General features: G+C 35.9%; 1 protein-coding gene across 7 annotated transcripts in view; it reads left to right on the top strand.

The window, feature by feature from the left end:
- Positions 1-18069, top strand: part of MEF2A (myocyte enhancer factor 2A) — a 147350-nt gene that overhangs the window by 89400 nt on the left and 39881 nt on the right. For 4 of the 7 annotated variants that reach the window (XM_010845826.1, XM_010845829.1, XM_010845827.1 and 1 more), the window contains 3 exons: positions 10871-11008; positions 13106-13325; positions 14078-14137. In XM_010845826.1, coding sequence (XP_010844128.1) covers positions 10871-11008; positions 13106-13325; positions 14078-14137 — 418 coding nt within the window. Of the gene's footprint in view, positions 1-10673; positions 10806-10870; positions 11009-13105; positions 13326-14077; positions 14138-18069 lie in introns of all 7 variants that reach the window. The other 3 variants (XM_010845828.1, XM_010845830.1, XM_010845833.1) reach the window with 1 other exon arrangement.

Below are 18069 nucleotides of genomic sequence, written 5' to 3'. Positions count from 1 at the left end.
AACCATGCACATAATGTGGTATTGCACGTCAAAGGGGGAAAGAACCAACTCTTTAAGCAGTGATGCTGGGATAATTGGATACATATATACGGGGGAACTGTGAGACTGAACCTACCTTGTATCTTATACAAAATTGATATCCTGAAATATTATCAATCTAAATGTGAAAGGCAAAATTGTAACACTTCTGGGATATAATGTAGGAGAATATCTTCATGATTTTTAGGTAGGGAAGGAATTCTTATACAAGACATAAACATTACTACCATAAAGGATAATTGTAAAGGAAAAATGAATAAATTTGATTTTATTAAGAACCTGTTTTCATCCAGAGGCAAGTGTTAAACATGTCACAGAATAGGAAAGGATTTTTTTTCAACAGTACATAAAAGTGACAAAGAACTTATGTTGATTACAAGTAAAAGAATGACTGTAAAGCGATAAGAAAAAGACAACTCAATAGAAAATTGGCTAAGTCCTGGAACACTTGGCACCTCACAAAAGAGAAAATGCAAATGGCCAGTAATTTTGAAATGTGTTTCATTTTCTTGGTAATGAAGGGAAAGCAAGTTAAATCTTCATTGCAGGTAGAATACGTTGATACAACTACTTTAAAAAATTGTTCAGCATTATCTAGTGTGACGATATCATTTTATGAATTAACAATTCTGCTCTTAAGAATATACCCTGGAGAAGTGTGTGCAGATAAACAGTAAACTATGTCTTCAAAAATGTGCATAGCTCCGTTTTCATAATAGCTAATAGGTTGAAGTAAAAGTACAGGAAGATAAAAGTACAGAAAGTCGACACCACAGACTTAGGATGGTATTACTATGGAGGAGAGAGGGGAGGGTTATGTGATTGAAGGAGATACACATGGTTCTGGTTCTAGTGTATTTTTTGACCTGATTAGAATTACTGTTGTTCACTTTGTAATTGTTGAATTTTATATAAATTTTGATGCACCTTCTATTGGTAGTGGTTTATTCACTAAGTCGTGTCCAACTCTTGGTGATTCCATGTTCTATAGCCTGCCAGCCTCTTCTGTCCATGGGATTCTCCAGGCAAGAATACTGGAGTGGGTTGCCATTCCCTTCTGCAGGGGATCTTCCTGACCCAGGAATCAAACCCAGGTCTCCTGCACTGTAGGCAGATTCTTTTACCGACTGAGCTACTATGGAAGCCCTTTTATGTATTATGTCCAGTTTTTAAAAAACGTTTTTGTTTTCAAAGTGTCTAGGAAGAATAAGTATCTTTCAGAATTGGAAACAATTATTAAAAATGGAAAAAAGGAGAACTTTTCACATTTAAAAACAGTTCTAAAATCTAGTTTAAGGTCCTTGGGATTTAAGACATCATTCCATAATTTTAAGCACTCATATATTCTTTATGCTAGAGGTGACAAATTATCCCTTCAGCCAGTGTTTATGGAGTTGCTTAGTTGTTTCACTGAAATGTGATTTAAGGTGGGTGATAATATTGTGGATTGGTATAATTGATGAGCTCATCGTACATTTTAAAACTCTGTATATACCATTTGAGTACTTTTAATTCCCTAGTTTCACTTCTAGGTGCTATGATTATTACTACTTTGGAATGGAATTTGACAGTTATCATTATGAAATTGAGTGTGTCAAAGAATATTTTTAATTCTTGGTTGACGGTAGTTAAAAATACAGTCTTATCTGACAAGGGCTCTGTTAAACAGGCAGTACAGACTCCTGAATCCAAAATTCATTATCATCTAAAAATTCCAGAAAATACCAGTCCTCTGGGATTTTTATCAGTTTTTGTTTCAGACTCCACATGATTCAAATGTTTATTTAAGTATATTTACAATGAACAATATCCTGAGTCCTAGATTTCTTCATTCTGTGAACAAACACCAAAGGTTACAGTGTGTATATATGTATTAGGGCATATATATTTTATATATATCTGCATCGTGTATATGATTTCCATGGAGAATAAATGTTATTTTTATTATATCTGAAAGTTTAAATGTTATTTTTTGCTGATGAAAAAATATAAGCAAAAGGAAATCTATTTAAAGTTAGCTGCCTCTGCCTAATTTATAATTCTTTTTGAAATATGTTTCTGTTTTAAAAAAAAAACCTGAGATATCCAGAAAAAAGTCTAAAACAGCATTGTTCTTGCCTCCTTGGGTTTCTTTTTCCTGGTTTCTATCTCCTTTTTATTCTTCCCTTATTCTTGCTGTCTTCAGTTTCACCAACAGATTTAGTAATGTAAACCAGAAAGTTACAAGCAAATGTTCAGGGCCAGCCAAACAGTGTTTTATATACCCAGAATTCTAAAAGTGTTTCTTTGAACTTGAAAGATCAAGGTTGTGAATACTTTATAAGTAGAACAATAGAACATGTGACTTTAAAGATCTTTGTTGGTGTATATACCATTATTTGAGTAAGTTTTTCCAAGCTTGGGATCTTTTCTGGTCTCAGTTGTGGAGGCATTAGCCAGACTTGCTTAGGAGACTTAGATGACTTAGGTAAGGAGACTATTAACTAATGACTCAAAGAATTGTGACAGGTTTTTTCATCAAGGTTCTTTGATTATAAAGAATAGGAATTCATTTGAAGTGACTCTAACTAAAGAAGAATTTATTGGAAAAATATAGGCAGATGGCACCCAAGTCTGAAAGGAATACCTGGCTTCTTTAAGGCCTGAAGAGGAACTCTGTCTCAAAGTTTGCATAGTCCCTCATCTCTGCCACCATGGCTAGTGTGCAAAAAGACTCTCCTGAAGACACAACTGATGGTCTTCATGTGAAACTAATTGATGTTCTAGGTTCTTACACAATTAGCCATTTTTGTAACCAGAACATAATTCCCAAATTTTAAAGAAACTTAAGTTATGATACTGTCTTGCTGATGCTTTCTCAGTAGTATAAAAGATTTAGTGAACTATGGACCTTTGTCTCAGTGCTAACATAATTTTTTTTAACAGGGTTGATCCTCTATAGATGACATGGAGTTTCTCTTATTTAAGAAAAGTATGACTTTTGATTTTTAGACCTCTTGGTTTATTCTTCAGTGTTCTTTATTCAACATAGATCCAAAATAAGAACTTTTGGCTGTTAGTTGATTATAGCTAAATGTACACTTAAAATGAGAGGTCTTCTTGTACTACCAGTTCTAATCTTTCCTTTCCAAAAGCCCACTGGAGAGTATCCCAGAAGCTTTCAGAGTCTAGATTGTTATTAGTTGAACTTGCATATGAAATTATAGTTATAAAATTGTATTTTTGTGATTCAAATGCAGTCAGCTGTCAATAATTTCTGTGGATCAACCTAGTACAAATTAGTGTCTGTGAATTGCCTTATATTATTGCTAAAATATAGCAAATTCATAACTTTATGTTTTAGAAAACATCTGAAGTAACATCACATCATCCTGGTCTCTTCTTTGCTATGTAGTTTTTTTTATTGTGCAGGTATTAATAAACACATATTTCATGTGTGTGTGACACCTTGTTTGTCTAGACTCTGAAAATGTAAAGCAGTCTAGACTTCAGTCTTTGAAAGTTCATACATTAGTTGAAGAATACAGAAAATATGCAGAAGATAAGTAAATACAATGTTGCATATGTTACATGAATGCTCTAAAGAGTAAGTGCTCTTACAATTTCAGTATATGAAGCAGTGGGGAAAGAAGGTTTCATGGAAAAATGCAGTTTAAACTAGGCCACAGTGAGCTTATAAGATAGTCATACAGATAAGAGAGAAGATAGGGTTTCAAGCAAGTGGGGTGACATCAGTGAGGGATTTTTATGACTGTAAGGAGGACAATAATTTTGACTACTCTGGCTGGGTCAGAAGTTTCAGGGAGCATAAAAATGGGAAAGGAAAAAAAGGCTTTTAGGTAACTCGCAGTTAGGATAAGGAATTTTGATTTTGTACTCCACATTTGTTATTTCAGGAGGGATGTAAGATGTATAAAACTACTGGGGTTCAGGGAGAAAATAATAGAAATTATATTTTATCCCAAGATATGTTTGTTACTATTTTAGAAGATTGACAGTCATTCATGCTTATAATTTTTTCAATGTATGCATATATTGGGGGCTGTGCATGAAATATGTTTACAGGTGGGGTGGGATAATCTAAAAAGTTGAGAGAGTACTGCTTTTAGATCACCGAGAGCCATCAAATGTTTAAAGCAAGGGTGACAGACAAAGTGATATGGAAGAGAACTGAGTCTGTAACAATTTATGGGACAAATGAGAAGGAAGAGAAGTAAAGGGAGGTATAATAAGAGGCCAGGTATAAAGCAGCACAGGCCTGCATGAGTATGGTGGCAGTAGAAATGGAATAATGTATCTACAAAATTTGGAATTCCACGTTAATGTGGGGAGAGAGCAAAGTGAACAGCAAGATTGCTTGCTGTGTTGACTAGAAATAGCTAAGTCCAAAGAGGAGATGTATTGATACTTGATAAAAGGTAATAAATTCCATCTTGATTAAATTGAAATAGTGATATTAGCCAAATATCCAAATGAAAATGTGCATTCGCCACTTGGGTGTATAGTTCTTCAAAGTTTCAGAATAGATTTGGAAGAAGGTACAAAATCATTACTCTCACCCAACTATAAAGTGAGCTTCAAGTTACTCTTCATTTCAACAAAACTGATTTAATTAATACCAAAACTGAGAAGAAAACATCCTCTTACTTGTAAGTTTAATTTGGGCATATCCTGTGTGGAAAGTTTAGATATATTATAGGGATTCCTTCTCCCTGGAAATGCTTATAGGCAAAACACTACCTACTCTTTCCCCAATAGCTTGAATTTTACTTTGGCCCTCGTAAGCTTCAGATGGAGAAGGAACCCTGTTTCGAGAGAGTCTGTGGTTTGCATAATTATCTTTTAGATGATTATGCTCTTAATACTGTTGTATGAATAATAATTTCATTTATGAATTGTCACAAAAATTAAGGATTATTCTTAATTTCTTGAATAAGATAACTGAAATCTGATAATCCTTCTCTGATCATAATTATCTTAGTTGTTGATACCATAATTAATATAGGTCATTAATTAGATAATCAAATAGTTTCAAAAATTTTAACAGCACATTGTTTTTTCTTTTAAAAATCAATACTCAGTCCAGTACTAAGTTCTAAAAAGAACAGACTCTTTCCCCTGCATTTGGATCTGCTGTGAATCATGAGTCAAGGGTGATTTCACTCTTAAAACTGTTAAACAGGTTTTTTTTTTTTTTCTCCAGCAAAAGGTAAAATCATGACTCTCAGCTATATAATGAACATGTCAAGAGTTTAACTTACTGATTTCTGAGGGAGCACAAAAAATGTTGCAACTGGTTAAAGGTAAAGCCAAAGACAAGTGCATAAGCCCATCTAGAAGCTTTTCAGGTGGTTCAGACAGTGAAGAATCTGCCTGCAATGCAGGGGACCCAGATTCAGTCCCTGGGCTGGGAAGATCCCTGGAGAAGGGAATGGCTACCCACTCCAGTATTCTTGCCTGGAGAATGCCAGGGGAGAGAGGAGTCTGTCGGGCTCCTCCACCAGAGTCCATGGGGTCACAGAGTTGAATGTGACTGAGTGAATAACACTCTAACTCATCAAGAAGGCAAAATGAATTTTCTTCATAGATGCAAAACTGACCTCTTCTTCAGTGAGAAAAGAGATCAATTGAGACCTCCTGCAGACAGAATCTATTTGTATGTCTATAAACAGTAATTATTTGTATTAGTCTCAGCTTTCTACAAATAAACTTGTTTCGGCAGAGTTGTAAAAGAGCTAGAAGACCGGCACAAACCACAGTGAATCAGATAACCTGGAAAGATGTGTCCTAATGAATGCATTGCTTTAAATTAAGGACACTTAGCAGTTATTTTTCATCCATTTAAGAAATTTTTACAATCTGTCTTTATGTAACGAGTATTGAAGGTAAATGTTATCTAAGGGTATTATTTTAAATCTACGTAAAATTCCCCAACATCACAAAAAGAAAAGCTATTAAAATCATAATAGAATTTAACTTTGTTGTGACAAGTAGAAAGTTTGTTTTTGTAAAGGTGTTTAACCGACACTCCAAAAATAAAACATCTTCTGTAGAAATGGACTGATAAAATTTGTAGGTACACTAATTTTACAATTTCATGTAAATAATGTTTCTAGTTAGACCCTTTAGATATATTTGGAACACTGGTATAAAGACACAGAACAGATTGTATCAAGACAGCTTAAATTGATTAATAATTTAATTTTTCATCACCCATTGATCCCTTTAGCAATTCATAATCTATATTTCAGAATACAGTCATTTAAGAAAAGCAAATAGGATACATTAAGTTAAGTGATGTATGCCCCTGAAATATCAAATTATTCTGGCACAATAGAGTCTTCCCCTTAAGTTTTGCCATAATGGCCTCAAAAAATGTCCATCACATGTACAAGAATAAAACACTTTAAAATCTTGCTTACTTAAGAATGTGGAACATTATTATCATCAGTAATAACTATAGAGAGTACACAGTGCTAATATTCTTGAATGTTCACACTTAAAAGCAGACTGCCCCCTTAATGGTGACCTTTCAGGTTGTGTTTTCCAAGTGTTTTTATTGCAGCTGGCTTGCAGCATTTAAGAAAGCTGAAGCTAGCCTGTTTCTTAGATGCCTCGCCTGGCCTTGTTAATAGATACCAGCATTCCACTTGTTAGTACCAGTGACACAGGAGAAACTCTTAATATTATGCTATGGGGTATTGATAAAGAAGACAGAAAAAGTCTTTTTATGGTAGTTGGATCCTCAAAACAACTCTTCATGTTCTAGTGATAAAACCCAAGTTGGATATCCAGCAGAGGTACATGAGCTTATCTGTAGAGCTGATACAACCTCTTGAATTCTCTCACCATGACAGGAACCCCATCTAAAGTGAAGGCTTGCAGAACTGGAGATACCAGAACGCTTTTCTTCCTCATTAGTACAAGTAGGGTTAACCCTATTCTTCTAGGATAAAAGTGTGTGATTATTAAACAAAGACCATATTCTTTTTCTTCTGTAATTTGAAAATGTTCAGAGAGACACACTCGGGTGATTGTTGTTAGTAGAATAGCAAGACTGTGAATTACCTAGCCTTAAGGTATAGGAATATGAGGGGCAAATATCTGGAGATTTCAGGGTAGAATAAATCAACTTTGTGATAAAATCTGTATATAGGCATCTACTGTATTTGTTCTGTTTCTATAGCTGTGTTGGTTATAAGAGTTGATTGTGTTCCAGTATTCTGAGTGTTAACATCTTCATTGCTGATAGCAAGTTGCGGAGCTTTGGCAGGCAGAACTTGCTACCATGAATGGGGCAGAATTTATCTTCACCTTTTAGTTATAAACAATAGGACTTTTTATGACCAAGTATACATAAAAGTTCAATGATTACTTAGACCCACATATATTACTTAGAGCCTTGAGGCCAATTTTGGAGAAATAGGTGTGGTGTATGCTGCCTCACACTCTAGTAAAGCAATGCTCAAAATTCTCCAAGCCAGGCTTCAGCAATACGTGAACCGTGAACTTCCTGATGTACAAAGCTGGTTTTAGAAAAGGCAGAGGAACCAGAGACCAAATTGCCAACATCCGCTGGATCATAGAAAAAGCAAGAGAGTTCCAGAAAAACATCTATTTCTGCTTCATTGACTATGCCAAAGCCTTTGACTGTGTGGATCACAATAAACTGTGGAAAATTCTGAAAGAGATGGGAATACCAGACCACCTGACCTGCCTTTTGAGAAACCTGTATGCAGGTCAGGAAGCAACAGAACTGGACATGGAACAACAGACTGGTTCCAAATAGGAAAAGGAATACGTCAAGGCTGTATATTGTCACCCTGCTTCTTTAACTTCTATGCAGAGTACATCATGAGAAACACTGGGCTGGAAGAAGCACAAGCTGGAATCAAGATTGCCAGGAGAAATATCAATAACCTCAGATATGCAGATGACACCACCCTTATGGCAGAAAGTGAAGAGGAAGTAGAAAGCCTCTTGATGAAAGTGAAAGAGGAGAGTGAAAAAGTTGGCTTAAAGCTCAACATTCAGAAAACGAAGGTCATGGTATCTGGTCCCATCACTTCATGGCACATAGATGGGGAAACAGTAGGAACAGTGTCAGACTTTATTTTTTTGGGCTCCAAAATCACTGCAGATGGTGATTGCAGCCATGAAATTAAAAGACACATACTCCTTGGAAGGAAGGAGTATGTGTTTCCAACCTAGATAGCATTCCAACCTAGATAGCTATTTCCAACCTAGATAGCATATTCAAAAGCAGAGACATTACTTTGCTTAACAAAGGTCCTTCTAGTCAAGGCTATGGTTTTTCCAGTGGTCATGTATGGATGAACAAGTTGGACTGTGAAGAAAGCTGAGCACCAAAGAATTGATGCTTTTGAACTGTGGTGTTGGAGAAAACTCTTGAGAGTCCCTTGGACTGCAAGGAGATCCAACCAGTCCATTCTAAAGGAGATCAGTCCTGGGTGTTCTTTGGAAGGCCTGATGCTAAAGCTGAAACTCCAGTCCTTTGGCCACCTCATGCAGAGTTGACTCATTGGAAAAGACTCTGATGCTGGGAGGGATTGGGGGCAGGAGGAGAAGGGGACGACAGAGGATGAGATGGCTGGATGGCATCACTGACTCGATGGACGTGAGTCTGAGTGAACTCCAGGAGTTGGTGATGGACAGGGAGGCCTGGTGTGCTGCGATTCATGGGGTCGCAAAGAGTCGGACACGACTGAGTGACTGAACTGAACTGATGCTGTCTGCTCATATTTAGTGATGTGTTGTGGTAGAAGTTTGAGGCATTATGGGCGGGATTCCCAGTGCATGCCAAGAAATTTGAGCAGCTAACATAGATGTCCCAATGATTACTTCTAATTCTGTAAGCATCAAATTGAATAAAGTGAAATTTTAAAATAGACCAGATAAATTTTTAAAAAATTCTCATATCTTAATGTATTGTGTGTTTATATTTTACTACTTTCAAGAAAAGAAGAATTAAAATAGTATTCATAGTTATTATAAATCATATTTGAAAGGATACCAAGATCCATTATTATGAATTAATTTAAAATATACCTTAAGTTAACATAATCATTTGCAGTACAAATGCATTCATCTAGTGTTAGTCTATTGTTCAAACATTTCTTAGGCTAAGTTGGTATGCCTACTTGGAAAATTTTAACATCTGAAAATTTCTCTATGGTTGGCTTGAAAATCAGCAAATCTAAAAGCTATCCAAGTTGTTGAGCTTAAAAATCTACTTTAAAAAAAATTCTACTCTATAATAAGACCCATGAGGATTTTTTTTTTTTTTTAATTTAAACATTCTGGAAGTAATACTATATAGAATATTAAGCCCTACTCTTTTAACTAAACAAGTCATTTTGTGGTGATTTTAATTAGAAAAATGCAATATGAAAAAAAAAAAAACAACTTTATTTTTATCCTAAAGTAAGAAAACAGAAAAATAATCAGTATCGTCCAGGACATTCAAGAAAATTCTCCAGAAAGTCAATTCAGTGGATTAAATTAATCCATGAAGGAGCTCTATAGAAACAGCTGGCAGAGGGTGGGAAAAATCTTGCTGAATTAGTTTTTAATCACAAAATTTAAAGATTTGTGAAGTCAGTAATATGTACATTCTATGTAGGAAAGAGTCATTGCTGTCATACATAAATAAGTATTTGAGTTTTTATACTTGAGAATTACGTAGGAAAATCCGTGTGCGTGCATGCTAAGTTGCTTCAGTTGTGTCCAACTCTTTGTGACCACATGGACTCTAGAACTCCAGGTTCCTCTGTCCATGGATCCTCCAGGGAAGAATACTTGAAAGTGAAGTCGCTCAGTCCTCTTTGACTCTGTGACCCCATGGACTATATAGTCCATGGAATTCTCCAGGCCAGAGTACTGAAGTGGGTAGCCTTTCCCTTCTCCAGGGGATCTTCCCAACCCAGGGAGCGAATCCAGGTCTCCCGCATTGCAGGCAGATTCTTTACCAACGGAGCTATAAGGGAAGCCCTGAGAATACTGGAGTGTGTTGCTATTTCCTCATCCAGGGGAGTCTTCCTAGCCCAGGGATTGAACCCACATCTCTTACATCTCCTGCACTGGCAGGAAAATTATAGCATTTAAGAACAAATTAGGGATGAAATTACTGGGATAGCGTGCGTATTATTTCTGGTGAAAGGGATAAACTCTCAGGCAAAAAGGAGTGTCAGTAGATGAAGTTGCTGAAATGTTCATTTCATAAAAATGCTGCAATAACTTCTCAAAGTATCATCTTGATATATTTTGGGATCTCATACTCGTTGATCCTGTTAGACAAGTTGATCAGGCTGTAATCAGATTTAGATTGTAACTATCAGAGCAGTGAGTAATTTCATATTCTTTAGGAAGTTTGGAAAGGAAGAATCCAAATACGGAAATACTCCTTTTCTCTTAATGTACAATGGGAACATAATTTTGCTTATGTATAAGGATTACCTTATTTGAAGAATTACAGTACACTTGTGATCATTTAAAACCATTTCAGTGGCTCTTGTATTAGTTCATTCAGTCTGTGCTCTCTTACTTAATTTTTACAAAAAAGACTCATGGCAAGTTAGTATCATTTGTGTGTGAATTTTCCAATTGTATTTCAGACTTTAAGAAAAAAAGGCCTTAATGGTTGTGAGAGTCCTGATGCTGACGATTACTTTGAGCACAGTCCACTCTCGGAGGACAGATTCAGCAAACTAAATGAAGATAGTGATTTTATTTTCAAACGAGGCCCTGTAAGTACTTTTACTTTACCTCTACTTTTTATTTGTTGATCCTTTTTGTTAACTTCATTATTTAGGCTCTGAACAAGAAGGAACACAGAGGGTGCGACAGCCCAGACCCTGATACTTCCTATGTGCTAACTCCACATACAGAAGAAAAATATAAAAAAATTAATGAGGAATTTGATAATATGATGCGGAATCATAAAATCGCAGTGAGTACTAAAGTATGGTTTGTGCTTTTATCTTGTGCATGAAGAGACTGACCACACCTCTTGTTGTTTGTTTCACAGTGGGTGATGACAGCAGTAAGTAGAAGGAGGGAGGGGGGAGGTATTAATTTGTTTTGAATTTATAGAACCTCAAGATAAAATTGCAGAAATCTTAACAGTAGTACATCTTCAGTGTCTTAAATGTAGAAGTGAAGAGAAAACATCCTAATCTGGGCTCTACTACTATCTCCTTACTTTTGAATAGGGCATCTAAACATCCTAGATTCCAATTTCCTCATCTGTAAAGTGAATGAATTGGCTCACATAATTTTTTAAGGTCCCTTCCAGCTTTAAATTCCCATGATTTTAAATATAAGGATGCATTTGAGACTTCACTCTCCCTCTCATGACTTTTAAAATATTACATAGACTTTAGATTTTGAGACTATAAAATATGGCTAGATTTTATTATATAATTTGGTGCTTCAAAATTATTTTTAATTATTTTATATAGTTGCTATAATAGTAGCTTACTTTTTGACTCTTTGTAAGTGTCCCAAAACAACTTGGCGACAGTACCTCCAAATTCCTATTCTTTTCTTGCCCTGTCAGTGTTAAGGAGGAGCACCTTGACTTGATTTTAACTTAAGGAAACAGTGTTCTTAAACTGGTTGCAAAACAAAGTTACTTAAAAAATTTTCCATGCTCACACATCTAATGCTAAAAAAGAGTTCAAAGAGTTCTCACTGAAGCTCCATTGGCAAGAGTTGCTTAAGACATTATTCTTGATCTAATTTTTCTAACACTATATATGTGTTGTAGTCTTCATGAATAAATTGGTGCCACTGCTATTTATTTCACTACCAGAGTTAATTCTCTTAAAACTATGCCCTAATGTATGTATTATGGATTATTTCTTCAAAATAGTCTGATGCTATAAGAAGAAGCCCATGGACAACAGATTTAAGGAGATATTTTTGTGGTAATACCCTTCTTAATAAACATAACAACAGAAAAAATAAAGCAAAATTCGTTTTGACCTCATATGGATGTTGGTGACCTTGCAGATAACATTAACCTGCAAAAACTTTGTATAAATAAAATTGCTTTACCTTTAAAAAATTTTTATCATATATCTGTTGTTTTATATCTTTTAATGAGTTATAATTTTCTCCTTGAAATAAACTATTGAATAAAGTACTTAATTATTTATACTCTCTCAACTTTGAATTAGCAGTATTACCTTAATTGGGAAATCACTGTTTTAAAATGTAAGGAGAGGAAAGTTTTTATTTTCTCTCAGATTATAAAGAGGATTGTTGTATTTATCATGGTTAACAAGTATAAGTGGCCTATGGAGGAAATGAAAGAGGAAAATAGAAAATAGTGTTTTTAAGGGACCATGGTATATTTTGGAGGGAAATAAAATAATATAACTTTGTAATTTAATCTTTATACATTTAAAGATAACTTGTCAGTAGTTAATTTTGCTTAAGTTTTTTTTTTTGCATTTTTATTACACTCGTTACATTGTGTTTTATATACATAGAAAAATTTGGCTTTTTTTTTTTTTTTCCAGTTTTGTCCATTAAGAAGTGTAGTGAATTAAATCAGACAAGGGCATATTTGATGTATGAAGTTTATGATACGTGTACATCCTTTCTCTCTTTTGTTATATTTGGAATCTCCCAACTGAAGTGTCATGTTACTAAACTTATTTGCATGTATATAAGTGCTAATTTATGCTTTCTTGGTAACAGTGATGTATTTATAATGTTTTAAGTTGGACAGCACATCTTTAATATCAGGTTCTGGCCTTTCATGTTCATCTCTATGAATATTTGAAATATATAATGTACATATTATACTAGCATATATGTATTACTGTATAAAAATTGAAATTGAAAATGTTCATGGTAAATATTCTCATATAATTGTAAAGAAAGTAACTTAAACCTGCAACTTTATTTTAAGAACTTACCTCCATCTTCTGCTTTTAGTAACTAGTGTTACCTTACCAAATTAAAGTGCATAAGTTATTAAATTTAATTAGATGAAAATGAAACTAACAGTTTTCTCTTCCTTGTTCTTTATTTACAGCCCGGTTTGCCACCTCAGAATTTCTCAATGTCTGTCACAGTCCCTGTGACCAGCCCCAGTGCTTTGTCTTACACTAACCCAGGGAGTTCACTTGTGTCCCCATCTTTGGCAGCCAGCTCAGCATTAGCAGATACAAGCATGCTCTCTCCACCTCAAGCCACATTACATAGAAATGTATCCCCTGGAGCTCCTCAGAGACCACCCAGTACTGGCAGTGCAGGTATGTACTGATACTTATTCTTCTGATTCTTTAACTAAAAGAATGAAAAAATTAATTGCTAATATGAACAGTTTCTTATTCTGCTACTCATAATGTTCTTGCTTTGATGAGCAAGAGTCACTACTACATAATTGCCCCCATTTTAAAGTGTTTTTTTTTTTTGAAAGTCTGTGGCTCTAGCATTGTACAGGTATTGTGGAACAAATAGAGAACCTTCCTATTTTGGAAAATAAGCTTTCCATATCATGGGGATGCTATACCTAGACAGGCAGAAAATTTATTTAGGATATCATAAAGATTAAAAATTGATTGTGAGCCAGTTGTGTTAAAAAATAAATGGAGAGGTAGAGTCACTTAGAATTAGAGCATTCTCTGCATCCCCCTCCGCCTGATTTGTTCATTAACTCAGAAATTTGAGGTGCATTTACTGCATCTCTGTGTATAATGCAATTATCTCCTGTCCCATTATTCCTAGATTTTATGGCACTCCATTAGCACTGCCCCTAATTCTTGTCAACATGTACTTACTTGGTATTGAGTCACAAGACGGCAGACATGTCCAGAGCTTGATAGATGAGTGCCTATATGTTTGACTACATCATAATGCCTAGTTCAGACTGGACTAGTTTTTATTTTCATGTTTTTTAGGAATGAAGTGAGGGTTACCTCTGGTCAATTCATTCTCATTCAGATAAGGAGAATCAATTCACATTCACTCCTTGCCCTCTCTCCTCTCTCTGTAATGTTGTTAGGTGGGATGTTGAGCACTTCAGACCTCACAGTGCCAAATGGAGCTGGAAGCAGCCCAGTGGGTGAGTGAATTCCTACTGCCTCACTTTGTTGGCATCTGTCTTATCTGAGAGAAAAGGAATACTGTCCCTCAAACAAGGGTTTCTACCAAGTAGAGAGGAAAATATGGGGATAAATGACTAGAGTAGACCATGTCACTTTATGATTTGTTTAGTTATTGCTTTCACTAAGAGTTTTTGATACCCCTGTGTTATTCCTCATACCTTGGCCTTACATTCACTTATTCATTCAATAAATATTTATTGAATGCCTCCTTCATAGCAGACATTGTTCTTTTCTAAAGACTAAATTGCCTTAATACAATTTTTACATTAAGACAATTTCTTAAAGAGAAGCTTTCCGTGTCATCTGTCCCTACCAAAGTCAGACTGTTAGCAGACTGCTGTATTTTACAACTATATGAAATGTTTTCAGGGAGATTGCCATAGGAAGAAATAGTGGGCCTAATAGATAGACCCCTAATAGTGGGTCTGTCTCCACGGGATCAGTTTTGATGGTCACATGTGGAGCATTGACGTTTTGTCGTGGTTGCTGCCAGATTGGCTCTTTTGCTTTGGAACCCCTCCCAAGATTACTCTCAGTTTAAAAATTTCGTAAATGTGTCTGCCCAGCCGTGAAATCCTGGTAAAGATAGATTATGATCTTAACATTACAGAAACATGGCATATATGTCATAGAGTCACAGGAATAACTGTATTATTTTGGGTTACCATCAGATTTAGTTGTATTGGTCTCTTCATGTATGATAATCCCAGTTACCTTCATTTTTATCTGAAAGCAAGGGAAGGAATTCCCTTCTGTTTTTATTTTATTTTATTTTTTTAACTACCTTATTGATTACTCTTAACAGCCATATATGCTATTACTTTGACTATAAGAATAATAGAGTATTATGAATGTATACTTTTTATTTTATTTTTAAACTTTACAATATTGTATTAGTTTTGCCAAATATCGAAATGAATCCGCCACAGGTATACCTGTGTTCCCCATCCAGAACCCTCCTCCCTCCTCCCTCCCCATACCCTCCCTCTGGGTCGTCCCAGTGCACCAGCCCCAAGCATCCAGTATCGTGCATCGAACCTGGACTGGCGACTCGTTTCATACATGATATTATACATGTTTCAGTGCCATTCTCCCAAATCTCCCCACCCTCTCCCTCTCCCACAGAGTCCATAAGACTGATCTATACATCAGTGTCTCTTTTGCTGTCTCGTACACAGGGTTATTGTTAGCATCTTTCTAAATTCCATATATATGCGTTAGTATACTGTATTGGTGTTTTTCTTTCTGGCTTACTTCACTCTATAATAGGTTCCAGTTTCATCCATCTCATTCGAACTGATTCAAATGTATTCTTTTTAATGGCTGAGTAATACTCCATTGTGTATATGTACCACAGCTTTCTTATCCATTCATCTGCTGATGGGCATCTAGGTTGCTTCCATGTCCTGGCTATTATAAGTAGTGCTGCAATGAACATTGGGGTACACGTGTCTCTTTCCCTTCTGGTTTCCTCAGTGTGTATGCCCAGCAGTGGGATTGCTATTGCGTGATCAAAGAGACATCTGAAAACAGATCACTTATAGAAAAATTCCCTATTACATATGTTCAACCCACTTATACCAAAAATGTGAGGAGCTGCTTCCCTTGTGACTCAGCTGGTAAAGAATCCGCCTGCAATGTGGGAGACCCAGGTTCCATCCCTGGGTCGGGAAGATCCCCTAGAGAACAGAAAGGCTACCCACTCCAGTATTCTGGCCTGGAGAATTCCATGGACTGTATAGTCCATGGGGTCGCAAAGAGTCGGACATGACTGAGCAGCTTCTACTTATCTGCCTTAAGAAAATTTTGATGATTGAATAACTTAATTTAAAATGATTAGAAAGAAAGAAAAACAGTATTTAATGAGAGTTAAAAAACATATAGTGACCTAAAGTAGGAATAAATGCCTAATTGTTTCTGCCTCTGTATTAATCTCTGTTTTAATGGACTCAGATAGGACCTGTTGTATGATCTTTTTTAACAGATAATTAAACGTGGAGAAATTCATAAAGGTCTTACCAATTATACATTAGGACTGCTATCCTTGTAACTGTATTTCCTAATATTTATAGTTTATTTCTTTTCAACTCTATTTTAGTTGCTTATATGCCCATATACTCTTTTTATTGGAGAAGGCAATGGCACCCCACTCCAGTACTCTTGCCTGGCAAATCCCATGGACGGAGGAGCCTGGTAGGCTGCAGTCCATGGGGTCGCTAAGAGTCCGACAGGACTGAGTGACTTCACTTTCACTTTTCACTTTTCCTGCATTGGAGAAGGAAATGGCAACCCACTCCAGTGTTCTTGCCTGGAGAATCCCAGGGACGGGGGAGCCTCGTGGGCTGCCATCTGTGGGGTCGCAGAGTCTGACACGACTGAAGTGACTTAGCAGCAGCATACTCTTTTTATGTTGCATTTTCCTGTATGCTTTTAGTCTCCCAACACTATGCATCTTTCTCTCCTCTCTACTTTCCAGCCTGCTTAAGGCTAGAATCAATAATTTCTATTTTGTTTAATATTAATTTTGACTAGTTCTCAGTTTTAATTCCCAAATTACTTTTATTTCATAACTATTTGAAGATTTCTAATGTGTTTTCCCTTTGCCTTTGTTTTTTCCTCTCATCCTTCTGGCTTGATAAACATTGTTCTCCTTCCTACCAAACAAGTCTTTTAATTCTTTTCTTGCTTTATTTTTGGTTTTTGTACTGTCCATACTTCCCTAAAGCTTTTTCTCTTTTCTTTCTTATCTGCCGCGCAACTATAAATCTAGACTTTGCTGCTCAGTTTTCTGTGTTCCATTTGATGAGTTCAGACTCAGATTTTGTCATCATCTTAATTTGACCTTTTACATATTATCTAATCCTGTTACTTTTATTTCTTTTTTACATTCATGTTTCTTTTGTAAGCTTCCTCCGCTTGTTTCTAGACCCTCAGGTTTGGAGGGTCACATTAGTCACACTGTTCAAATCATGGCACATCATCTCAGCATCTCTCAGTATGCTATTCACTTACCCCTTTATACTTCTATTCCACTCCTGTTCCCTTTCTCCTCCCCCACCCCCAGTCCCCAGTCATAGGCAACTGTTTTAATATGTTTAGTGCTAATAGTGTTAATTAATCATGTTAATGATCATGATTAGTGAACATGAATTTTTTTTAATTTAAAATTTAAGTATTAAGATATTTTAACTGCTTAGTGAGTTACTTGAAAGTCCATTTGTTACTACACAATAATACAGTATAACCTCAGTCTTATGACACATCAAGATTGAATGTCTTGATTCCTCGCTGGTTCGTACATTATATACCTATTTTACCTGTGCTAGGTGTATTTCTACTTTTTCTACTTGTTTGCTTTATATCCTAAATGATGTTTTTGTTGTAACTGCTTTTTAATATGTACCACCTTAGAATTCATATTCAACTAAGTAGACACATTGCATCACTTAATTCAGATACCAAATGGAAGTTATTATTTTTGTGCAGTACTTATAGCATACATATTTCTTGCTGTAAATCACCCCCCACCCCAATAAATGGTCTCTCATAGGTATTGTAGAAGTATTGTTAGTTTTTGTGAAGAAGAGTCAGAAAATGTATTTTAGCCTATTTCAGCAATGATGCCGTTTTCGTTTAGTAGTTTGGAAAAATAGTTTAAACTCAGAGGAGGCAATGGCAACCCACTCCAGTGCTCTTGCCTGGCAAATCCCATGGACGGAGGAGCCTGGTAGGCTACACTCCATGCGGTCGTGAAGAGTCGGACATGACTGAGCGACTTCACTTTCACTTTTCACTTTCATGCATTGGAGAAGGAAATGGCAACCCACTCCAGTGTTGTTGCCTGGAGAATCCCATGGAGAGAGGAGCCTAGTGGGCTGCCGTCTATGGG

Source organism: Bison bison, unplaced genomic scaffold (assembly GCF_000754665.1).
Source record: "Bison bison bison isolate TAMUID 2011002044 unplaced genomic scaffold, Bison_UMD1.0 scf7180017864224, whole genome shotgun sequence".
Classification (NCBI taxonomy): domain Eukaryota; kingdom Metazoa; phylum Chordata; class Mammalia; order Artiodactyla; family Bovidae; genus Bison; species Bison bison.
This window is presented reverse-complemented; position numbering and strand designations above follow the sequence as displayed.